Source organism: Pelodiscus sinensis, chromosome 5, assembly GCF_049634645.1.
Source record: "Pelodiscus sinensis isolate JC-2024 chromosome 5, ASM4963464v1, whole genome shotgun sequence".
Classification (NCBI taxonomy): domain Eukaryota; kingdom Metazoa; phylum Chordata; order Testudines; family Trionychidae; genus Pelodiscus; species Pelodiscus sinensis.
Window position 1 is genome coordinate 112,635,088 of NC_134715.1, and position 26,531 is coordinate 112,661,618.

The 26,531-nt window shown below is 44.3% G+C and overlaps 1 protein-coding gene across 6 annotated transcripts in view; it reads left to right on the plus strand.

Annotated features, from left to right (window-relative positions):
• KIAA0232 (KIAA0232 ortholog) overlaps positions 1-26,531 on the plus strand; it is an 85,887-nt gene that overhangs the window by 8,478 nt on the left and 50,878 nt on the right. For 3 of the 6 annotated variants that reach the window (XM_075930771.1, XM_075930770.1, XM_075930769.1), the window contains 2 exons: positions 11,465-11,968; positions 23,251-23,388. In XM_075930771.1, the coding sequence (XP_075786886.1) occupies positions 11,738-11,968; positions 23,251-23,388 (369 nt within the window). In that variant the 5' untranslated portion in view covers positions 11,465-11,737. The remainder of the gene's footprint in view (positions 1-11,464; positions 11,969-23,250; positions 23,389-26,531) is intronic. The other 3 variants (XM_075930773.1, XM_075930772.1, XM_075930774.1) reach the window with 2 other exon arrangements.

Below are 26,531 nucleotides of genomic sequence, written 5' to 3' on the forward strand. Positions count from 1 at the left end.
ACTATGTGGTCCCACCAGTCTGTACTTGACCAAAACTGGAGTTTCACTATGTCAACAGGATCAACTGCTGTCAGAATATGCCAATTGCTCCAGTTGGTGGTTTCATATATATATTTTTGTTTGTGACCTCCTCACATTCTTCCTCACTCTAGCAGCTCCTGACTAGGTTCTGGACATACATACCATAGGATAATGCAGAAGGGGTTTGCAGTGCTTGCCACAGCACTCTAAAGCTGAGCAGGATCCATGCATGCCATGCTATGGCATCTGCACGGATAACATGGGAAAACAAGTGTGTGAAAAAATTGTTTGCTGTTGCTTTCCAGCAGGGGGAGCAGGAGAACGGAAATGACTGCATTATGGGAGGCTGATGACATGTACTCAGCTGTGGAACTTGTGAGGAGGTCAGATGGTTCAACATGGAGAACAGGGGCATTGTGTACTCCACTTGCTTTTCCTGCATCTCTACCAGTTGCTTCAACAGCTCTGTTTGCTCCCTGACAAGCTTCAAGATCTCTTCCTTTTGCTGCATGCTCTCCTGTCCTTTCCTCATGCTCCATTCATATTATCTGCAATATTGTTGTTCTTACGTTTTAATGGTGTGGGTGGATTGCCTTTTGTTTATTAAACATGTCATCTCAAACTTTTTTCACCTTCTGTTTTGTGATGGCTGAAATGCTGGCGGATCAGGGGGAGTGGGCAAAAGACTCTTTTGTACACGCGATCTCACAAAAAAAAATACATACTCTTAGGATGTATCTAGACTGCAGAAGGGTGGAAAGAGGATATGCAAATTCCACGGGAATTTGGATATCTTCTGATTGCACTTTAGAAAGCGGAGCTTTTGAAAGTGAAAGTAGTTTAGACGCAGCTTTTTTCAGCCAACCCGCCTCTCCTCCCTTTGTCAAAAAGCCGCATAAACCTCCTTTTTTTTTGAGGAAGATCAGCTTTTCAACGAAGGGGGCGGTTTGCCAAAAAAAGCCGCGTCGTAATTACTTTCACTTTCGAAAGCTCTGCTTTCAAAAGTGCAATCGGAAGAAGATATGCAAATTTCCGCATGGAATTTGCATATCTTCTTTCGACCATTCCCTGTAGTCTAGATGGGCCCTTGGAAGATGCATTGTGTAACGCACAAGCTGATCTTTACCATGAAAGACAATCTCTGCTACTCACTAGGCATATATTATGTATGAGGCCAAAGTTATGTTTAAGCACCTACAGAAAAGGTAAAAAAACAAAGTCCAGCTGCACCATGGCAATTTGTTTGGTGGCAGACATGGTAAGCAACAGGTTGGGGTTCTTGTTCTTTTGTTTCAGCTTTGAAACTATGTGCCACAGACAGCTTGCAAAGTACATTCATCGTGGCTGTCTTGGCTTCTGCATTTGCAGAGCCCCTTGGGACTTCAGCCCCCCCTTTGCAAAGGAAGATGGGAGAGCTGCGTGGGCTTGCAGGGGCTCTCTCAGCCAGCGAACATGGGGTCTTCCTTTGTTGGGGATGAGTTAATAGCTTCCCCTGCTTCATTCAGGTTACCATGCACAATATCAGTCATCTTTGAGTCATACAGAATGATAAGGAGTGGATGCTGACTGAAAGTGAGTCCTGGACTGAAAGTGAAACCTGGACTTGGTTCTATAATGATGCCAGACCACTTACTGCTGGCTTGGTGTGGAAAGGAGTCCTATCCTGGAGGATGGAATAAGGCAGACCTCCCCAGAAATCTTGTGAGAAGGATGAAAGACTACCTTTATGGTAGCTTTGCAGACGTGTGCAGGGTGGATTCCAGCTCCATTTCCAGACGTGTTAACAAACTGTTCCGGGGAGCCCCAGCAGTGCAGGCAGAGTCACAGATCACACCCAGTAGCCTTAATGCACTTGTAGCATTCTTACAAATGTGAACTCACCAGAAGTGTTTTCCTTGCCATCAGGATCTGGCAGCAATGCATCCTATGAGGAGGAGATAGTCTCTAAAGAGGTTGCTGTCGATGGGATTGGATTCTCCGCTTGAATGCTGAGCATTCTCCTCCTCCTCTTCCTCATCCTTGGTATCCTCCCTGCTGTGACTGCCTGAAGAATCTCTTTGGTGGTATCCACGGACTGGGCTAGGACCTTGGATCTCCCCCAGAATCCCATGCAGCTGCTCAGAGCTGCAAACATGCCACTTCTGTGGCTCATATTGACTATTTGCTCTTTTTCTGATACACTTGCCTGAGCACGTTTATTTTCAGTCAGCACTGCAGGGTATCCATTGTATGTCCTTTTTCCACCATGCCCTGTGATTTTTGCATAGATATCAGTGTTTCTACTGCTGCTTTGGACTTTTGCCTGCATGGGTTCCTATTCTCACACAGCAATCCAATTCAGGATTTCCTGCATGCTTCATGCTGGAACTCATTTGCAACCCTGGGCATTCATGGTCAGGTTTGCTATCTGCTCTCCTCGCCATGCTAGTCAAATAGGAAATTAAATTTTAATTGTCTCAGGGATTTTCCTGAGCACCTGAAAAGCTCAGTTGAAAGTACTGGCTAGAGTGGTCACATTGGAGTACTGTGGGATACCACCTGGAATACAAGAACATCTACTTTTACTACCCCAAAGTCGACAATGCAAAGTTGAATTTAGCATTAACTTTGCTTGTCAAGGAGGAGTACATTAATCATCTTGAACCACCCTCAAAGTTGGCAGCAACCCTTAAAGTTGGTGGAGACTCACTGTTTAGAAAATCAACCTAATGTGGCTAAATTTGACTTAAACTTGTGTAGATCAGACTTCAAAGTAGGACTAAGTACAGTGGAATAGGAAGGTGTAGTTAAATAACATTCTTTATAGCAGTGTTTCTCAACTTTTTTTAAAAAAAGTACCCCTTTAAAAAAATATAAATACCCCCAGTACCTACAGTTTTCAGAGACACATTTTTTTTCCCCCACCATTGCAACACATTTATTTAAACAACTTAATTGTAGCTGGGCCATTGATGAAAGTTTTGGCTGTAAAAAAGTACAAAAATAATAAAGCGCTGTAAAACTTGAAACAAAAATTCAATTTTCTCCAAATTTCAGATGTGTTGATGTACTCTTCTAGACTTCTCTCGAGTACCCCTAAGGGTACTGGTACCATTTGTTGAGAAACACTGTTTTATAGTACCTAACCCTCTGGGTGCCTGATTTTGTGGTTTCTTGTTCCTTGTGAAATGCAAGTAATAAGGCTCCTTTTTTAGATAGTGTCTGCTTTGGCTGCTTCTAATTTCTCCTTCATTGTTACCAACAGAACAAAGGAAATCTCTCATGAGCCATAACAAAAGACATTTTTCTGTATTGAGAGATGGGGAGAAAAGAGCAGTTAGGCATGGGCAGCCCTGGCGTGCACTTTTAGCTAGCTTGTTTTGCTTGTTTACAGTTTGACTGTAAATACATACTTCTAGCACTTCTGTAGTGGTAGAGTGGAATGATTACAGCTTTTCTACTGTAGCTTACCCATGCTAGTATACTGATAACTGTTTGATATACAAATAGCTACAATTGCTACTCTATCACAAAGCAGAGTGGCTGCCTTTGTCTATTTTAAATACCCATCCCTTGGCTCCAATTATCATAGTATTTGACTACCTTGCAATCTTTAATGTATTGATCCCTTAAGACTAATTTAGGGAATTACTGTTATTCCCATTTTACAGCTGGTAAACGGAAGTATAGAGAGATTTTGCCCAAGGCTACTGAAAGTGGTGTTGTGATCAGAGAACTGAATGTGGGGGTCTTAGTCTCAGGCTAGTGTCCTAAATACTGTGCCATCCTCCCTTCTTCTAGTAGAGAAGTTTGAATGTGCCCTAAATAAATCTTTCCTTCACTTGCTAATGAAAATGCAGTGGGATCATTTTGTCTGGCACACACAAAGAAAGAAACACTAGAAAATGGTATCTATGTATCATGGGTCAAAGAGAAAATTTGGTGATATTTTGTATTTGAGAAATATTATACAGTCATGTAATTAAAGTCTCTTGTAATGCATACACACAAGGGAGAGAGTGAAGATTGTGTGTGTAACCTTAGTTGGTTTAGCTGGCTCTGGCACATTCGCCCCTTCCTCCCCTGTGTGAGAGGGAAAGGCTGTGTAGCTCTTCGCCCACTGCAGAGCACCAGGGAGGGAAAGGAGAGGAGGGAGGGAGGGGCTGCAGGAAAAACTTTTTTATTTATAGAGAGAGAGGTTAAAAATTCAGCTTGTCTGCATTAGAATGCAGATTGGCTAACATGTTAACTGTGATAAAATGTCTTTTTTAGTGAAGATGAGGCTTTTGATACAAACCCTGCTCCCTGTAGATAGTCTAATATGTCACTTCTAAAATCTTTTTTGCTCATTTGGCATAATATTCCCCTTAGCTAAGTCATGTCAGTGACTTCTTATTGCCTTACATGTCAAGCTGTAACTGCTGGTGAAAATCAATTTTTTTGTTTTACAGGGAATTTGAAATTTCAAAAGTTGCTTTGAAATTTCCTGTTAAAATAAATACCAAAACAATGTTTTTGGTTGATTAGTGATCAGAACATTTTTTTTTTCATTTTTGACATCATATAATACTAGCAAACTTACCCTGCAGGTCTTTCGGGGGGACTGGTGGTGTTGAGGGTGCAGGACTCAGGGCAGGGCTTTAGGAATGCTGGGGAGAGGAGAGTGCAGGAGGCTGCAGGCGGGGTAAGGAGGGGTTGGGGAGGGAATAACATCTGGCATGGGCATTTTCTGTCCTTCCAGCTCTGTCCCCCACCCTCCTGGCTTGCCGGGGGGGGGGGTGTTCTGTCCCTCCGGAACCTTTTTTCTCTTGCTTTCTCCCCTTCCCTGAGCGCTGTGGCCAAGGGGTGGAGGAGGGTTTGGGGCAGGGGGCTGCTTACTCGATGTGCTGGCAGGCAAGATGGTTGAGCCCCAGCCTTGCTTGCCGCTCACTTGGTGGTATGGTTGCCCTCAGTGGACACATTGCAGGATAACTCTTTTGCATGCTTGCTGCCCCCAGTGGCCATGCTCATATTGTGTGCCTCTGAACAGTGGCCCCTTCCTTTGCATGTTATTGGAAACAATCCTTTGCCCAGGGCTTCCAGTTATTCTGGTACAACCAAACCCATACCTTGTTTCAAGTTAGGAAAGGAAGCTGCATACCAAATTTGGTGGCTCCAGCTCTTACCATTTAGTAGGAGTTCTTGAACAAATGGACTCAGACATGCTCTACAACAGTGGTCCCCAACTTTTTGAGGTTGCTGGGCGCTAGGAGGCATGGCCCTTCGCCCGCTGGGTGCCAGGGGGCGGGGACACTTGCGTGCCCGGGGGCGCCCCCCCATAGCCGTGTGCCCGGGGGCGCCCCCCCCATAGCCGCGCACCCGGGGCCGCCGCTCCCTCCTCCCCCGCAAGCGCCGCGCACCCGGGGCCGGCGCTCCCCCCCCCCCCCCCCGCAAGCGCTGTGCGCCCGGGGCCGATGCTCCCCGCAAGCGCCGTGCCATGTGCCCGGGGCCAGGCCAGCCCCGAGCACCTGGCGGGCGCATGCAAATGGCCCCGTGGGCGCCATGGCGCCCGCAGGCACCGTGTTGGGGACCACGGCTCTACAATATATATATTAGATACAGATTACAATTAAATTGGAATGAAGCCATTTTCGAATAAAAATCAAAATATTCCAATCTGAAGAGATAAAAGTGGAATGTTTCAACCTTTCTGAAATGTTTCCAATTTTTTTATTTAAATTTTTTTTACTACATTAATTTTCACCAAAAGTGATGACTCATCTGCATAATGTTTTGCTTTCTATGAATTGCCATTGTCTGACAGGAAGAATATTCTGTTGGGAAATTACCAAATGGTTCAGTTGTTTTTCTCTTTTTAGCCTTATTAGCATGATCCCGGTGGGTAACAATTGTCAGGAACCAAAGAGTACATGAAGTGTTATGCACATGTGCATACACACACTATATCCTCAATCCTACTGCAGATTTTATAAGATGGGTATAGGACTCCACAGAATTAGAATAAATGAGCTTTTTTGTTCTAATTGAGCCTTCCTTTTATCTCATTCAGCTTTTTCTGCTTGATCCTGCTATGCAGAAGTAATCCATGTACTTTTCGACCACCCCTATGAAAGTGAAGCGCTGAATTTTTAATATTACAGGTTGTTCCTCTTTTAATCAGGACTGTGTGGTCTGGCAACATTGGCCGGACCACAGATACTCCTGAACCACAGAGTCCAGGTATAAGAAGGCCACAAGGCAGGAGCGGGGTGTGTGGGTTAGGGGGGGTGGGGAGAAGGCTCAGCTAGGAGTTCCGTGTTCAGGGAGGGGTGGGCAGTGCAGTAGGAAGTTCTGGTCCCTGCTTCTTAGCCGTAGCGGGAGCTGGCAGCAGCTGCATAGCCCCGGCAGCTATGGAGCCTGGTTACAACAGCTGTCAAACCCTGTTGGCCCTGACAGCTGTGGAACCCTGGTTCTGGCAGCCATGGGGCTTGGGAAGCCACAGCCAGGCAGGCAGCAGCAGGGCTTGGCTGGAGTCCTAACCAGGAGCAGCACGGACAATGTTGGGAAGGACCTTCCCTCATTCAGCAAATACCTTTGTTTGGGACCAGTCAGGTCCCGAGGGTGCCAGATGAGGGAGGTCGAACCTATACTGGCTTTGGCTCTCACTTATAGATGGTTGTTAAGAAAAGTTAAAGAAATCTCATAAAAACCCGTGGCTAGCAGGGACTAAAGAGAATAAGAAATTTGTAAGTTTATTAGGGACAAAGGCAATCTTAACAATAGTGGTGGATTGTAGATGGAGAGTGTAAATTTTTTTTGTTGTTGATGCAGAAAAGGCAGAAGCATTCAAACATTTCTATTAATTATTTAGAAAGAATTATGAAGTACTAGTAACACATGGGAATGATAAACTTCTCAATCCTCTTAAGTATAGAGGATATTAAAATCTAATAGGATAAAATTTTTCAGTTGGCAGATCTGGAACTAATCCCCAAGAGCTCTGAAAGAGCAAAAATCTCAGGTCTAAAAGTGATAGAGCCATTGTTTGACTAATCATGTAGTTGATACAGTTTGTTGATTAGGGCTGCACTGCAGAGCTGCAGTGGGGTTAGCTCCCAGAGCTGGCTCGAGCTGGGACTGAGCAGTCCTGGCTCACGCCAGCTCTGGATCGCTGTGGCTCTGCATTTTTTAAATGTAGTAAGAACTGCCAGATTCTTAATATATTTAAAATGCAGTGCTGTAATGGTCTGGAGCTGTCATGAGTCAGTATTACTCGTTCCTGGCTTGCAACGGCTTCAGGAGCCACCCGTACTACGGCTCTGCATTTTAAATGTAATAAGGGCCCGGCAGTTCTTACTACATTTAAAAAATGCAGAGCCAGGGTGGTCCAGAGCTGGCGCTTGCTGGGAGTAGGGTCCAACAGCTCCTGTTTGCAGCAGCCGGGCATACAGAGGCAGCAAGGGGTGGGGGGGAAGTGAGTGGTAAGGTTATGCTTATCGGGTAGTCGAGTGGTCAGCTACTCGCTTACATCCCTACTCTTGCCCACTGTAACTAACTTTTAATCTTGGAATACTGTGGACATTCTAGAAGAGTGCAAAAAGACTAATACAATTTTCAAAAACAGCAAGCAGGGTAATCTGGATAATTATACGCAAGTTACCCTCTTGTCGGTTGTGAGCCTCATTAGTCCCAGAAAAAGCTCATTTGGGATCCAGTGAACAAGGAAACGTTTGGTGGTAATGTCAATCAGCATGCCTGTATGGAAAATAAGTCATGTCAAAATTAAGTAATTTCATCTTTTGATGAGATTAGAAATTTGGCTGATAAAGGTAACTGCATAAATGTAATATTTAGAAACAAAGAAAGTAGGCCATGTGTACAGGATGAGGGATCTTGAAAAAGATTCTGCTGGATAATCAGCTGAATGTGAACTACTAGTATAATGCTGTGAACAGAAAAGGTTAATGCTGTCTTTGGGTGTATAAACAGGGAAATATTAAGTAGGAGTAGAACTATGACTACCTTTATATCTAGCACCATAGGTGATTGGTGCAGCTGGGGCTGGGGGAGGTAGGACCCCAACCCCACCTACAGCCCCACACCCTCTGCTGAAGTCCTGCTCTCCCCTCCCCCATGGGGAGGGGAAGAGGTGGGGCAGCATGCTGAACATACCCCAGCCTCCTCAGAGCACTGGGAGAGGGGAAGAGAGGTGATGGGAGCACATGTGCACAGCACTGCTCCCCCACCTCCCTGGAGCTCTGGGGGAGAGGAAGAGAAGGGAGGGAGTGTGTGCATGCAGTGTGGCTCCCCTGCCTCCCCAGAGCACTGGGGGAGGGAAGGGGCAGTGTGGTTCCAGCCTCCCCGGCCTTGAGCCCCTGGTAGGACAGGGCACTGGGGGTAGTGACACTGCCCCCAGAATGCCTATAGCAGACATTCTGGCAGTGGAGTGTGGGTGGGGCCAGGCTGACGATTTGGGAAGGCAAAGCCTTCCCTAGCCAAAGCCACTGACTTATGCCCATGTGTAGCACTGATTTGATCACTCTTGGAACACTGCATCTAGTTGTGGTTTGTACGGTTAAGAAGGATATTGAATAATTGGAGAGGGTTCAGAGAAGAGCCTTGTGAAAGATTAAAGGAGTAGAAAGCGTGCTTTGTAGCTGTGGTTCTCAACCTTTCCAGACTACTGTACCCCTTTCAGGAGTGTGAAGCTAAAGCCCTGCCACCCATGGCTCAAGACTGATCCCATCTGCCCAGCACTAAAACATGTAACTTAGTTGCATGGGGTCCCCTGTGACCTGTGACCCCATGTGTTTGTCCTGCTTGTGACCCCTCCAAAACCAGTCCTGTGATTTCTCCCCCCCCCAGTTGAAAAACACTGATCTAGATGAATTGATGTACCCCTTGAAGACCTCTTTGTACTCCTGAAAATGCATGTACCCCTGATTGAGAATCACTACTTTATTAGACTCAGAGCTCAGTCTGTCTAAATAGACAGAGATTTGAGTGACTTGATTTAGTCTGCAAGTTGCTCCATGGGGAACACTCTTTCCTATCTAGCAAAGAAAGGTCATGCCAGCTGCTGGAAGTTGAAGCTAGACAAGTTGATACTGGCATAAGGCATACATACCAAAAACATTGGAACAATTTAATAAGGGCCATGGTGGATTCTCAATCATGGACAATTTTAAAATAAAGATGGGATGTTTTTGTAAAAGAGTTGCTCTTGGAAGTATTTTTTGGAAAGTTCTATGGCCTGTGCTCTTACAGGAGGTAAGATGAGATGATCCGTGATCTCTTTTGGTCTTGGAATCAAAACACATGATATACTGTGTAAACCAAGTGCTGTTTTTCTTAGTCTTAAAAGACTAGAAAATATATCATATAGTGACTCAAGGCGCTCAATCTATTTACCTTAAAGAGAAGTTAAATAGATGACTTGATAACTTTTTTGGCACCTATAAGGGAATCAGAAATTTGGTGACTGAAGAACACTATTTAGCAAAGAAAGATCTAACAAGATCCTGTGGTTGGAAGTTGAAACTCGACTAATTCAGAATAAAAATAAGATACAATTAAAAAGGGTGAGGGGGCAGGTTCCATAGGAACAAGTTACCAAAAGTTGTAGATGATTCTCCGTCCCTGGAAATCTTTAAACCAAGATTAGACACTTTTATAACTGGCAACTCTATGCTACATAACTAAATAAACGTAAGTTACTGTAATGGCTATGTGTTAATGTAATTAAATCAATTTTTCATGTCCACTCCGTGCTCATTCTCTTGGTAGTGTGCCTAGATCTAGCCTGTGGCTTGACTTGATCTGGCCTGTGAAGCACCAGGCTCCCTACACTGCTGCGGGGAGTCAGTGCTGGTCCTCCAGTCCCAGTGCGTCCCCTGTGGCTGGCATGCCAGCTCATGCCACTGTAGGTGGGAGGGGTGGGCCGAGTCTCAAGCTTCATGTGATATATCTGGCAAGGTCTGGGCCATAGGTTCCCCACCCCTGACCTAAGTGCTATGCCTTTTGCATAGGTGGAGTTAAGTCAATGTAGTGGGTGATGTGCATTGGTGCGAACAACATTGTAGAGTGTACACTTACAGAGTTACATTGATGTAAGCTGACTTACATTGACTTAGCTCTGTAGCATAGACCAGGCCTACAAGTGATACTCGCTAGTTCAATCACATCTATTGGACTTGAAGTAAGAGTTTGTTAATGGAAGGCCTGTGGGTTTTTTTTGGAGATCTGTCTAAATGATTACAATGGTCTTTATTTCTTCAAAATCTATGAACAAATCAGAGATCAACCTTGGTATGTTAGTGGGAGTAATCATTTTGAGATGAAACTCTGATGGTTAGTTCACGTGGCCATATGAAAGAACCCCTGATTTTCAACTGTTCAGCAGTCTTCTGTCAGTTGACAAATAAACCGATTGCTTGCTGTGGCGGGGTCCTCCCCGCCCCGTTCCCTTCTCCCCAAGATTAAAGCAGTAGCAAGAGGCCCGGAGGCCTAGTCCAGCAGTCACAGCGGGCCCTGAGGCCTAGTCCACGCCCTGAGGGGTTGGGGTAGGGGGGTCCGGGCCCTCCCTCTCCACTGGACCCCAACCCAGGGCCCTAATGGTGGTAGGTGGTTCCCACCACTGGCTCAGCGGGGTGGGGGGGGGGGAGTCCTCCCTGAAACGCGCTGAGCCCACTGGGGGGTTTCCCTGCCCCTTGCCCTGGGTTGCTTCCTATCCCAGCCTTGTGGCCGACAGAGGTCCCACCTGGCGATGCTGGGCTGGCGGCGGCGGCAATGTCAGCTGGTCTCGTCTCTGGGGGCAGCAGCGCAGGGGCGGTGTCCCCTGCAGCGGGGCGGGCAGCCCCCCGGAGTCGGCGTTGGGGGCACGCTCACCCCGGGGATGGTAGCAGCAACCGCAGCGGTCCCTCTGGCTCTGAATCTGGTGGCAGGTCTGGCAGCGGGCCTGCAGCTTGGGCCAGAGCTCCTTCCTCCCCAGCGGTCTGCCTCAACTGAGCAGCCCGGCAGCCTTTTATAGTCAGGCTGCACTTCGCAGTAGGGCTGCGGGGGAGGGGCATGCTCTACCCAATAAACGGGCTCCTCTCCCTCCTGCTCAGTGTGGGGCAGGTTAGCCCTGTCACACTTCCCAAACCAAGTTGCTGTTGCTCCAAGTGCTATTTCCTAAAGTGATGATGATAAAATGGTAATAAAATTGCAACTTGCATACAAAACCAGTTGCTTGGTAAAGTGCTTAGTCTTCTCCCTCCCTCGGCATGGTGTGTGTTTGTTTAATGTATGCTTGAAAAGTTTCCTGGAAACTTGGAATTACTCTAACTTTCATAAGAATAGCGTACTTATTGTGTTTAATTTAGAAATAAGCAACATGTAAATGTTTGTACTGAAGAATATTTGCTCCCTGTTCTAGTTTGTCAAGTACACGTCACAACTTTATTTTTTATTTTATTTTATTTATTTATTTTTTTGCTCTTTATAGGTCCTGCTGGGGACTTGCATCTGGCCTCAATGTGAAATTAAGGTAGAAAAACACATCTTCATATGTGTTTGCTAGTAGGATTTAGTTTATTCACTGGTCATGCCTGAAGAGTGATGTTCGTCTCTAGATGGCTAACTGCCAGGAAGTATAAATGATTGTCCTAGAAGTCAAGAGCCTCTCCTATTTACTGGAGTGAAAATCACCTCCAGATATCGACGGAATATCAACTACAGAAAATGCTTCACGTTATAAGGATGCCAACCACCTAGATTCATGCGCCCTATCTGTACAATTGTTGTGGATGGTTTGCCATCTGAAAGCTCCTCAAGCTCTTATCCAGGCCCTGTATCTGTTTCTGAAATGTCTCTGCTTCATGCTTTGGGCCCAGTGCAGACCTGGCTGGGACAAGAGCTAGAGAAGTGTGGCATTGATGCCATGATATATACTCGGTATGTCCTCAGTCTTCTGCTGCATGATAGCTATGACTACGACCTGCAGGAACAGGTATTTACATATTTTAGATGTTGTCCAGTGAAAATGGATGCTTGTATCACTTACGTATTGTGTATTATACATTGGAATCAGTTCAGATGTTTGAAATGTCTTTCATCATTGAAAAACCATGATAGGACCCAATTTGATTAGATGAAAAGTCAAGTTTGGTGTAGTTAGCTTACTATAACAGTAGTTATACTGTGTTAAGCATTTTGACCCTGTTTGACTTCTGTTACATTATGAAATTAGATCTTTGCAATCAACTCTGGTATTTCATGAAATAAAAATAGAACTGTGACATACATCCATGTGTATGCACTAATTTGGTGTAGAGATTTCTATAAATTTTGAGAGCGCTTTGCAAGCGTGTCAGATTGGGCTGGATCATGGTAGTTTGTAACACCTTTTCCTGATGGATGTAGTCTTGTACCCTAAAATTTATGTTGGGATTGGGGATGTGTAGGTTTTTAACTTTTGTGTTTATAAATCTGCAGATAACAATTTCTTTCAAGCTGAGGTATGAAGTGCATTTATTTTTTCTAATACTGTGTTGGCTATGTAGCTTAAAAAATATACAAAAATCTTGATGTGAAACAGTTGCTCCATTCATAACTCAAATCCACAAAAGGAAATGAAAAATTAAGCCACTTTAATACTATGTATAACTTCTATTCCTCCTACCACATATGCACAACTTGCTGTGGAATATCACAGACCATGCACTGTGTAACCTTAATTTTGCCCTCAGCTGTTTTTTTCCCATCCTTCTATTATCAAGCTACTTCTTCCTAACACTATTAAGCGTAATAAGGTGTTGGCTGTGGGAAGTGGAGAGGAAGAGAAGGATGGCTTGATAGAGTGATAGAAGATTGGTATTTGTGGGGAATGACAGGGATAACGTTATGGCATGTCTTCCGTGCTTTAAGGTAGTTAAAGTGATGGTAAATCAGTGTTCCCTCTAAGTTGTGCACTTGGGCATCCACCCAGGAGAGATTAAATGCCACCCAGCTGATTAGCAGAGTTCCCACAGCAGGCAGGATGTTTTTCTTCTCATGGTGTACATCTGTCCAGGCCTTCGTGCATCAAACAAAATTTATTTTGCACATGGATGGAAAAAAGTTAGAGGGAGCAATATAAGGGATGTGTCCCTGAGCAGAAAAGTTTAAGGTATTATCAGGTGGCTTAACTTGTCATATCCTTGAGGGATGGTTTTGAGTTCAGTAGGTACTGAATGTGTGTAGAAAGTCAAACAATTACAATGAAAGCTTTTTTTTGTATTTCCCAAAACTGGCGGTACTTCAATATTTTTTTTTTAAGTTTAAGCAATGTGAGGATTAAACCTGTGGATTGGGTGTAAAGAGAGCTGCTGCCGAAAACTTTAAGCACCAACAGCTGCTACTGCACATAAGGTCTTGTCTTTACATTAAAATCTCTTCTATTACGCACAGTATACATGCACATATTATGCATACTGTTAGTGCATAAACTCCTGCTTATGAATTATAGCACCCAAAAAGCATGAAATTCCGTTATTTTCCTTCCCAAACCTCTGTGAATTACACAAGTTCTGCTCAAAGTACATTATCCTAGTGCCAATGAAAAATTTCAACTGGAATCAAATTTCTAACAAAAGCTGCACAGAAAATTCAAATGGCGTAAAACTTAATCCAGGTTGCACCTATATGAACTGGAACTCTGGTCTGCTGGGAGGGGATGGGGGAAGAAGCCAGCCGTGTGGCTCATCTGGGCTGCAGCAGGGGACAGGGCAGGCCTTGGGGCAAGCTGCAGTGGAGCCATGAAATGACCTCCCCTGGTCAGGCAAAATCACTCATCTGGGGCTATTCAGGTTCAGAGGGTGCTGGACCAGGGAGGTCCAGCCTGTACTCTAAAATCTCACTGGGGAGGGCCACCTACTTTTAGAGGAAAATACAGATTTATTCCCCATTTTAAGCCCTTTTTGAAACACAAGCCTAACTATGGAATTGATACCAGGTGCTTCCATAATCATGACTGTGTCAAAATTATTTGTTATTTATCAGGGTTTGCAAAAAGCAGAATGATCGTACTGTGGAGGTCTGTACCATTTACTATGAATTACCTTTTCAGTTTGGTACCTTAACTAGGTACAGCTTTAATTGTGAGCAGAGCTTGGAAGAAAGATGCAACTTTTAAAATCCTCTGCCCTCTACTCTTAAAAGTAGAATCTAATGAACCAGAGAGGAGGAGAGAGTAGGAACCATCTGAATTGGCTATCTGCCATGTCTCTCAAACATGGGTACCAAACTCTGGGCCAACTGTTAAAAATCAGAGCACACACCCCAAAATATTTGTGTGTTTTTAAACTTGTATTTCATCAACCAAGTATCAAGTGTGAACTCCTGAAATGCTACAGCAGCTTTAAAATGGTGACCTGTTGAGTGGGGGAGCTCATTTTGGGCCTCAGGACTCAAGGCCTCTGGTCTCAAGAAGGGATGTTAGTGACTAGTCAACTATCCGATAAGCAAATACCTGACAGAGAGAGGCAGCAAGTGGGGAAGGGCGGGAGGAGGGGGGCACGAGCAGGAGTCGGTGCTGGCGGAAACTTAGGGTGCTGGACGTCCCTGCTGGCGCTTCTAATTTTGAAATGTACAAGAGCCCTCTGGGATTCTTGTACATTTGAAAAGCAGAAGTGATGCGGGATGAGCGGGGACCCAAGCAGTCCCTGTTCGCACTGTGCTCTCTGTGGCGCTCACCCCTATCCCATAGGAGCTGGTGCTGGAGGGAACTGCCTTAAAAACCAGTTCCCCACAGCATCATCTCTGGGATGCACTGGGTTGGAGCAGTCCCCTGCCTGCTGCAGGTAGGGTTGCCAGATGGTTTCAACAAAAATACCGGACACACTTGACATTTACACCACAATCTATATTACATCTTATTTAGAAAATACAGGACATTTATATTTTCTCAATTTGTTTCCCGAACAGAAAGCTCAAATACTGGACTGTCCGGTTCAAAACCGGACACCTGACAACCCTAGGTGCAGGTGGGGGCTGCTCCTGCCCTTCCTGGTTAACTATAATCAGCAAGTGCTTACCGTTTAACTAGCTAACCATTAACATCCCTACTCGCCACCAACACTGGCCTCAGTGCTGCTCATCATAGACTATATCCTGTATCTTAAACAAGGGGGACTCTAGTTATCCTCAAAAAGGGTACATTCTTCTTCGAGGAGTGTCTCTGTGGGCCCTCTACTGCAGGTGTCTTGACGCCCCAAAACTTAGAACTGGAACTTTTCAGCAGCAGTGCCCCTACCCCTTGTGGGTGGCAGCGCGTATACGTGGCACTGCACATGCCATAGCGAATGTACCGACACATGCGTGACACCAAACGCCCGTCAGTTCCTTTTCAACTGCTCCCAGTTTGGTTGGAACACAGCAGCACTCCATGTCTTACTCAGAGTTTTAGTACTGTAGTTATTGTTAGTTCTCATCTCAGTTTACCCCTGCCAAGTAGTTTGTTTGTTAATTTGAACAAAAAAAGAAATATATTTTTTTTGTTCAATAAGATATAGTTCATAGTTATAGTTAGGTTGTTCAAACATTCCAGGTTCACTGGAATTTAAGCAGTGCCTGACATGCTGCATGTCCATACCCGTTTTGGATGGGCATGCCCAATACATTCAATGCTTGGGTCAAGAGTATTCGTCAAAGAGCTGCCACCACTGAAAAAAGCTCTGGGCCAGATCTCTGAAGGGGTGAGTGCTTCAGGTGAAACTCCTTAGCATGGAAAAAAGAGAGACCAGTCTCCGAACCAGCACCTCAAGCCTCCCCTGTGCGCATCTCACCAATGGCAGCTTCTGACCAAGGCCACTTGGCACTGAGACACATCCTGGCCAAAAAGACCACCAAAAGGAAGCACTCTTCACCCTCAGCAGAGAGGGCACTGAAGAGATTATTGCCCCATAGTAAGCCTCCTTCACCTAAGGGAAAGGCTATGGGGGACATGCAGGCACTGGGGAAGTCTGGTATGGACAAACCCCAAGGGGTGATATCTGCGAAAGATGCCTGCGGAACCAGCATCCAAGCCGAAGAAATCCATCACTGGCGGTACCCACAAAGCTGGCTCCAAAGAAGCCACACGGTGCCAAGGACAAGAGGCTCTCTGACCCATTGGTACACACACCATCAAAATCAGTACTGATGAAGCCCATAAAGATCTCCCTGGTACAGTCTATATCCAGGATACGGGCAGGCTCCATGGTGCAATCACAATGCTCATCACCGGTGGTACTGATCTTTGCTCCACTGAAGTTACTGACCACGCAACAAGAGCTGACAGTAATGTTGGTACAGGGTACATGGTTATTCGATACCAGTGCCTCCCCAATACTTGAGGGGATAAGCAGGCTACCCGTTCCAGCCAGTTTGGCGCCTCGATTCTCTAGCGACAGTGAGCATGATGAAGAGATTGCTTTCTCCCCTAGGCATTCATTGCCCAAGCCAGCCGCATAGATGCAGACACAACTGCAATTGCCTCAAACACAGATGTGGCGTCCCACTCCCACAGACTTGGCAGGGATGGGACCCACTTGTCGGGCTGAAGGCCCAGGTTCAGACCCCCCACCTAATGTCCTCACAAAGGCCACCTACAGAAGCGCACACCCCCTCCTGTCCAACTAGGTTGGAGGTTACACAGGAGGACATAGAAGAATTTGACGACTCACAGGGAGAGGACATGTTACTTCCATCCCACATTTCATTGTCCTCCCAGATGAAATAATAATGCTCCCTCTACCAACAGTAGGGAATGATTTTTAGGTCCTTCCAGAACCTATATAAGAGAGTGGAGAACGCTTTATATATTTCATTGGTTGAGGTGCCTGAGACACAGCACAAACTCTCCAACATCCTGCAAGCCTCACTGTCCTAAAAAAATGAGCTACCAGTCAGAGGCCATTCTAGATCATGCAAAAATACTATGGCAAACAGCTTCTATTTCTCCAACATAAAAAAGATCAGATAGGAAGTACTACCTCCCATTGAAAGGCACCAAATATTTATTTGTACATCCAGCACCAGACTCATTGGTGGTCTATATGGTCAATAGTAGAGGCAAACAAACGTGATATAAATCCACTCCCTACCGTAAGGAGTGAAAGAGGGTTGATATCCTTGGGAGGAAATCCTACTCATCAGCCTCCCTCCTAATAAGAATAGCAAACTATATGGTGCTGTTGGTGAAATACACATATCACCACTTTGACAATATGAAAAATTTTATTGAATGGCTTCCTGAGAATAGTAAGGCCTCTTTCCAAACCAAGATTGACGAAGGATTCCTTATAGCTAAACAGACACTTCCCTTCACACACTCAAGGATTCTTGCGTGATCTTGAAGATCCTGGGCATGTATGTTCCCCAACATAAGAAGAGACTAAACATGCAGTATACATTGCGGGCCAGAGCTTTGTCATCATTTGTGCCCCAGAAATGCTACAACCTCAGGAGTAGGCAAAGGCAAAAACACAGGCAAACTCTAGACCAGCCAACCACATCTCAGTTGTCCAACGGCCCACAAGCCTTTTGAAAATCTGGTCAAAGATTCAACATAGTTTCCCAGTGCAAGTTACCAATACAGTCTGCAGCCCTTCTGCCAATTGTGGGCCAAAATTACTACAGACAAGTGGGCCTTACACGTTATACAGAAAGGATTCACCATATCATTCACAAAATTTCCTCCAACACAAACCCCTTCCCTGTCCCTATTCAGGGACCCTTCTTATGAGCCCCTGCTACAACAGGAGGTAAACAACTGGGGGCACTAGAGATCATACCGGCTCATCATAAGGGAAACAGGTTTTATCAAGATACTTCCTCACCAAATAAATGCACAAAAGTCACACCTTACTCCATCCCAAGAGTTAGAGTTCATCAGAGCTGCACTGGACTGCATAAATGCACAGGCATGGCTCCCTGTGCAAAAATTCCAAACTCTCTCTACACTAGCAAAGAGTCATAGATAGCCTGACCGTGTCTGCTAGACAGTTCCTTCAGCTGCTGGGCCATATGTCCGCAACCACATACATGGTTCCTCATGCCAGGCTGCACATGAGATACCTGGCTCCATATGTGATTTTGGCCACACAGGGATCACATACACAAAATTCTTAGTCCCACAAAGAGGGTCAAAGAATCACTCCTATGGTGGCTCCAGTAGCATAATCTATGTTTGCGTGTCCCCTTCCAACGGCAGCCCTCTTCCATAACCATAACTACAGATGCTGCACTAGAGGGATGGGGTGCACACACCAATGATCACAGCACTCAGGGATGGTTGTTGACAACAGAATTGACACTGCACATCATCTTAGAACTTTGCGCTGTGAGAAAAGTATGCAAACATTTCCTGCCATTGATTTGGGGCAAGTCTGTGAGAATACTTACGGACAACACTGCATGCATGTTTTACATAAACTCCCAAGGCGGAGCCAGATCTTATCCCCTCTGCAGAGAGGCTATAACACTGTGGCAGTAATGCATCCAATATCCCATCACACTCACATCACACTATCAGCAGCATATCTCCCAGGCAACCAAAACATCACCATGGATCACTTAAGCCGCATATTTCACCAGAAATAAAAATGGGAGAGACATCTTCAAGCCCTACATTCTGTTGTCCTCAAGTGGGGCTTTGCAGAAATAGACTTATTCGCAACATCACAGGATGCCAAATGCTCCATGTTTTGTTCCAGGGTGGGACTCGGCGAGGACTCCATGAGGGACGCCATGATGATCAGCTGGCTTCAGTTTTCTATATGCTTTTCCCCCAATTCCACTGCTGGGCAGAGTCATACAGAAGATAAAACAACACAGAGCCAGAGTGATCGTCATAACTCTGGCCTGGGTCAGACAACCATTGTTCTCTTACCTGTCTCAGTTGGTGGCTGCACCATCCCTTCCTCTGCCACAGTGTCCGGACATACTATCCCAGGATCTAGGCTGAGTTTTTCATCTGCACATTCACAAGCTTCATCTCCATGCCTGGCTACTAGGACACTGATTAACCCACAGTGCAGATGGGGATAGGAAGTCCATAATATAATTATGAACTGTTGCAATCAGACGACACGGAAAACATACTCCCAAAAATGGAAGCATTTCTCTGAGTGGGCAGACCAAATATTCCTGTACCCACAATCAGCACATTTAATGGTAATATTAGTCTGCCTTCTCACTTTAAAGAAATAGAACCTTTCCAATTCATCCATAAAAATACATTTAGCGGCAATATTGAGTGAGCACAAGATAGTGGATGGGCATACCATATTCTCTCACCCTGTAACCAAAAAGTTCTTCAAAGGACTGAACAACATATTTCCTCCTATAAAGACATCCATGCTGCCTTGGGACCTTAACCTTGTTCTTAGCTCCTTGACCAATGGCAACATGTTCCCTCATTTACCTGTCCATAAAGGTGGCCTTCCTCCTAGTAATCATGATGGTAAGGAGAGCAAGCTAGACGGTAAGGGCAAGCTAGCTGCACGCATGGCACATCCGCCAATCACTATCTACAAGGATAAAGTAGTTCTAAAATCACACCCCAAGTTTCTCCCAAAAGCAGTCTCCCAATTTCACCTTAACGAACTTACGTACCTGTTTTTCATCAAAAGCCATATCCGGATGCCAGTGCAGTACGGCTCCGGTGCCTGGATGTCCAGTGGACACTCCCCTTTTACTTAGATAGAACTAAGGATGTTAAGGACTAGTTGCTTCTCTCCTCCCCCTTGCTCATTTCAAAGCCCCTCCTTCTGGAGACTTAGGGCGCTGCTCTGTAGTCACCTACAGTGGAGCGCCCATAGGGACACTCCTCAAAGAAGAAAGGAAAGGTTACTCACCGTGTCCAGTAACTTGTGTTCTTCGAGATGGGTGTCCCTATTGGCACTCCACGACCCGCCCTCCTCCCCTCTGCTTCAGAGCTGCAAAATGTCTCCGCAGTAGAGAAAGAATGGATGGGCAGTTGATGGCACGCATGCATTGGCATGTTCACTACGGCGCATGTGCACTGCCACCCGCAGGGGCAGGGGATATACTTCCTCAGAAATGTTCCAGTTACAAGAGCTGAGGCCTCTAGACACCTACAGTGGAGCGCCCACATGAACACTCATCTCAAAGAACACCAGTTATTGCACAAGGTGAGTAACCTTACCTTTTAGCCTCCAAATTGGCCTTCTATTTTTGAAGAGAGAGCCACTGTTTGTTTACTAACCCCATGGTAAGTCACTTGAAAGGACTGGGCAGGTTTTATGTGCATGTTCACTAACTGGTCCCTGCCTGGGACCTTAATGTAGTCCTGTCTGTGCTGAAAGTACCACCATTCGAATGATTGGAAATGCTTCCTGCTTTGCCTCCTGGTTATCATAATCTCGGTCAGGAGAGCATCTGAGGTGAGGGTCCTAATATCTGAGTCCCCCTACACTGTGTTCCTAAGGACAAGGTCCAGCTCAGGCCTCACCTGGCTTGCCTTCGAAAGATTGTCACAAGTTCACATAAACCAAGTTATATTTCTTCTAGGTTTTTTTTTTTTTTTTAAACCTTAAGCCACATTCTAGTGCCAGAGAGCAGAGACTTCATTTTCCGGGTGTTAGCAGAGTAGAATTAAGCCATTTGGAAAATTGGTCCAGCTATTTTCAGACAGACTGAAGAGCCACCCAGTGTCGTCACAACACATATCGTCATGGATAGTATCCTACATTTGGGAGTGCTACAAGATAGGTGGAGCTCCTGTACTTCCAATCACAGCATACTCTACTAGAGTTCAAGCTTCATCTACAACGTTCCTGGTTGAGGTTCCCATTCAGGAAATTTGGAGAGCAACAACGTAGTCTTCTATCCTTTCTGTTTGCTCACATTTATGCTATTACCCAGCAGGCCAGAGGAGATGTGGCTTTTGAATGAGCAATGCTCCAGTCAGTAGTAGGCTCTGATCCCACCTGCTAATTCTGGGCTTGTGAGACACCTAATTACAATTTACATGAACAAGCACTCAAAGAAAAAAACTTCTTTTCTCGTAACTGTTATCTTTTAAGATACGTTGTTCATGTCCATTCCAATACTCACCTTCCTGCCCCTCTGTCTGAGTGGCTGGCAAGGAACTGAGGGGATGGTAAGTTGACAGAATTCTATATTGGGCTCTATGAAGGAGCAACTACATGGGCGCCCAGATCAACTTTGCAGATACTGTGCATACGTGTGGACATGAACAGCACATCTTAAAAGAAGAAGGAGGAGGGAAGAATTCCATCTTTTCTCAGGTATAGTCTACATTACATAGCTTTTAGCGATACTCTAAAAGTTGGATAGTGAAAACAATGTTGATAGTTTTGCTGACAAAAATCCTCCCCCTCCTACCCACCCCCCCACCCCGCCCCGTTGCTATTGCTTTGTCAGCAAGGGAGCACTCTTGCTAACAAAGCACTGTTTACACTAGCACTAGCAATGGCAAAGCATTTGTGGCTTAGGCTTTTTTTAGCACCTGTGAATGGAAAAAAAAAACTTGGTTGCCCAATTGCCAGTGTAGACAACTCAGTCTTGGAAAACTGGCTTTTTCTTTTCATTTTGAAGCTGTTTCAATATTTTCCCATTAATTTGAATGATCCACTGTTGTCTTTTCCTGGCTGGACAATGGATAGGTGTTTGAAGTTGGTTTTCTGTAAAGTATTGGCTTGGAAATCAGGAGGTATCCCTTGCTGCCTTGTTGCTACTTGACCCATGTTGTGAGGTGACCTTGTAGGCACATCATTGTTATAATTTCTGCTTTTGGTGATTACAGGTATTCATTCTTTATGTATATATTATATACACATGCATACACTGGTGACCATAACCTGTATACATATCTGTGAATGGCCATACATTTAAGAACATTACACATTTTCTTAAAATATCTTGCTGAACATGTATTTGTAAATAGTAACATTACATACTACTAGTTGAATGAAGCCTCAGAGTAGTAGTCGTGTTAGTCTGTATAGTATCTGCAAAAACAACAAGGAGTCTTAAAGCACCTTAGAGACTAACAGATTTATTAAGTGGGTTTTACCCACCAGACTTTATGCCTTAATAAACGGTTAGTCTCTAAGGTGCCACAGGACTCCTCATTTGGTTTTTTTTGGGGGGGGGTTTTAGTTGAATAAAGTTGCATACTTTTGGCATTCAGAGACTCCCTGTGCTCCCCTAGGGATGTCTGGACCCAAAAGGTCAAATTGTATATTCCCTTTTTAAAGGTTCATCTTGTCCGTGCCAGTCAAATGTAAATTAGCTGTGAGAGTGCTAGAAAATGAAGTTAATCTATAGCAAAAGTATTAGTTTTTTCCCTTTTCTTTTAAGTGATTAAAGAAAATATTTACTTAGCATGTGTTAAATGGGGACAGAACTATAAGATAATACAAGTAGTGAAGTGCAACCTAAAGTAAACATAAAAATGTGTTGACAGAATCATCTTCAATAGCCTAAGTACATGTATAATGAAGTATAAATAGTTGAGAATTATAGAAGATACAAAATAATATTAAGGAAACAATGGATTTTAAAATGTAGGCTATAATATTGGACATCATCCCTGTTTCTGCCCCCTTGCCTTCCTCAATTTATGGTATGTTGTCAATTCCAGATGTTTATCCTTACTGCTTTAACTGTAAACGGAACAACTTCACAGCAAATGGGTGCTAAAAACTTATTTGAAATTTGTAAATTTTCCTGTCAATTTTCCTTTCCTGTAGGGAAAGGCAGATACTTTTCAATGATGTATCAGTCAATTTCACATTACTAAGGATATGACTACAATCCAAAGTATGATGTTATCAAGGGAAGATATACCTGTACTAATGTAGCTAAAAGGGACTGTACAGGTCCCAGGCATCCAGAGTATTTACTTGTATTCCTACCCCATGGCGAAACCTGTTAGGCTATTTTTAGCCATTTTAGTGCTGGCTTCTCCACCTGTGCTGCAGTCACTGTTGAGACTGCAGTGTATGCATACCCTGAGTTTCAAGAAGCAGAATGGTCTAGTGGACTAAGCAAGGTATTGGGAGACAAGATGTCCTGAATTCTAATCCTGGTTCACTAACTGGCTATGTGTGGTACTGAGCAACAAGTTACTTAACTTCTCTATACCTCAGTTTTCTGAGGTCAGAAATGATAGCTTTACTCCTTACATGTGCATGTTGAGAGGATTTTATATAAGCCCGATAAACTGTTTAATGAAATAATATTTTGGTTAATTTTGATCCTTTGTCCTTTAACTAACTTTAGGAGAATGACATCTTCCTGGGCTGGGAAAAAGGAGCTTACAAGAAATGGGGAAAGAGTAAGAAAAAGTGTTCGGATCTAACACTAGAGGAAATGAAAAAACAGGCAGCTGTCCAGTGTCTTCGTTCTGCTTCTGATGAGGTAAGTTTGTATTATTTAATTGATTTTGTTTTTTTTAAATGTACTCAGTTTTGAAGAGCATTACTCTATTAACTTGTGGTAATTAGCCTTTTAGTAAGTGGACTTTTTACTTCAATTAAATTGTTCAACCTGCTGCTTGAGAAATTTCTGAGAGCTCTTTATCCCTGTATGCCAAGGTCCTTGCCCATGCCCCAGACACCAATAGAGACTCTGTACTGCCTGTATAACGGTAGACACGGACTAAAATCTTAAGTTTAACTTAGTAGCTAATGACAGACACCAGCACTGGGAAATGGACTAGCTGGGCTCTTACAGCACAAAAAACATTCATAGAACTGGATAGAATCTCAGGTGATAGCTAGCTCCAGTCCCCTGCACTCTTGGCAGAACAAAGTACCATCTAGACCATTGGATCAGGGGTTGGCAACCTACGCCACGTGTGCTATCGGTGGCACGTGAGCCGATTTTCATTGGCACACATTTGGGCGTTCAGCCCTGCCCTGCACAGCAGGGAGCCTGCACTGCCACTTGAGCCTCACAGCCAGGCACAGACAGAGAGTTCAGCTGATTGGCGGGGGGGGGGGCGGAGCATTGTTAAATGGAGCAGCTGTTAAATGGAGCAGTTCTGCTTGAAAGGAGCAGCAAGATAAGGAGGTGTAAATGGCTTAGATTTACAAACACCATAACGGACAGACAGGTGCCTAATAGGAATTGTATTTATTTCCATTTTATATTTTTTAAATTAAGTTTAACATTTAAATATTCAAGAACAATGAGAAGTCCTGTGGCTAACAGATATATTGGAGCATAAGCTTTCGTGGGCAAAGACCAACTTCATCAGATGAATGTAGTAGAAATTCCGGAGGCAGATATAGATATACAGGCATAAGAAAAGAGTTCCAATCAAGAGTAAGGCTAGAGTTAATGAGGTCAATTCAGTCAGGGAGGATGAGGCCCACTTCTAGCAGCTGAGGTGGAGGTGTGAACTCTGAGAGGAGAAACTGCTTTTGTAGTTGGCTAGCCATTCACAGTCTTTGTTTAATCCTAAACTGATAGTATCAAATTTGCAGATGAATTGTAGCTCTGCAGTTTCTTTGAAGTCTGTTCTTGAAGTTTTTTTTGTTGCAGAATGGCTACTTTTAAATCTGCTACTGTGTGTGTCCAGGAAAATTGAAGTGTTCTCCTACAGGTTTTTGTTTATTGCCATTCATGATATATGATTTGTGTCTGTTTATTCTTTTATGTAGGGACTGTCCAGTTGGCCGGTGTATATGGCAAAAGGGCGTTGCTGGCACATGATTGCATTTATTACATTGGTAGATGTGCAGCTGAGCGGTCCTGTAATGGTGTGGCTGATGTGGTTAGGTCTTGTGATGGTGTTGCTGGTATTATATGAGCAGAGTTGGCACTGAGGTTTATTGCAGGGATTGGTTCCAGAGTGGGTGTTACTGTGGTGTGGTGTATAGTTGCTGGTGAGAATTCGCTTCAGGTTGGCGGGTTGTCTGTGGGTGAGGATTGGCCTACCTCCCAAGGTCTCTGAAAGTGGGGATCATTGTCCAGGATGGGTTGTAGATCGCTGATAATGCATTGGAGAGATTTTAGCTGGGGACTGTAGGTGATGGCCAGTGGTGTTCTGTTGTTTTCTCTGTTGGGCTTGTCTTGTAGCAGGAGGCTTCTGGGTATATGTCTGGCTCTGTCGATCTGTTTCCTCACTTCCTCAGGTGGGTATTGTAGTTTCAAGAATGCTTGGTGTAGATCTTGTAGGTGTTTGTCTCTGTCTGAAGGGTTGGAGCAAATGCGGTTGTACCTTAGTGCTTGGCTGTAAACGATGGATCGTGTGGTGTGTCCAGGATGGAAGCTGGAGACATGTAGGTAGGCATAGCGGTCTGTAGGTTTTTGGTATAGGGTGGTGTTTAGGTGACCGTCACTCATTTGCACTGTAGTGTCCAGGAAGTGGATCTCTTGTGTAGACTGGTCCAGGCTGAGGTTGATGGTGGGGTGGACTAACACAGCTACCCCTCTGATATTTAAATATTTGTTTGTAACAGAAAGGGGAGTCCCAGACCCATTTAATCTTCTTTATTGTGAAAACAACACAAACTTAAACTCGAAATTGATAAGCAGATATGTTGATGGTGATTGCAGCTAAAACATGTGAGAATGTGGATGGATGATGTGTGTATACAAGTGTTAAAATAGCTGCTGGGTTGGAGCTACTTGTATGAAAACATTGATACCTCCAGTTCTCTTGAATATTTCACTAAAATTGCTGGTGATATAGTCAAAAGGTATCAGAGAATGTATGCGCCATGCAACTAATTTTCTGACAGTGGAGTCAATACTGGTAAGATGAAGAAAGCAATAAGATAGCTATTGTGAACATACTTTAAATTTCTTTTCCAAAAGACTTGTAAGGAGTATAATTACTGTTTTAAAAAGAGATGCCGAGAAGGTGGAAATCTTATGTAAATGTCCTGAGAGAAAACGAAGTATGAAATCATGAAAGTAATGTCTGCTAGCAGGCTGTTTTCATGTTTCAGCTCTGTGCACTCATATATTAAAAATATGCATGAGAACAGGTAGGTGGGCTTCAAAGTTCGTTTTCCTTCTGAAGAATTTCAACATTTTGAAACCCTTCAAATTGTCCTCTGTGAATTTGACCTTCTGGTAATTGACTTGATTTTTCACCACATATTCTAATTGTTTAAAATATCGTCTTTTGTCAATGTTGTATTACTATGTATCACATTCATTCTCCCTTATGACATGTCTCCACTGCAAACTTTTCCAATGCAAGTTACATTGATATAAAGCCACTGCAGTTAGAATATTACTTACGTGCATGTATATTTGGCTTCTTGCGTTGGTGCTCTGCGTACTCACAAAGGGAGGTTGTGTTGATGCACAGATACAGTGGGTAGATATCCCAGTTTGCATCTCGCCACTATCCACCACATGGTCTTTGGTTAAGTTTTGGCAGTGCTTTGGCGGGAGGAGGGGAAGAGTAGAAAAAATGTTGCTTGGGAATAGTTAATTGATACACAACTTTCTCCGTGCTATAATGTCATACGTATGCTATAAGTTTTGCATCTTTTTTTTAAAAATGACATGAACCCATGGGCCTTTCTCATTGTCCACTATCT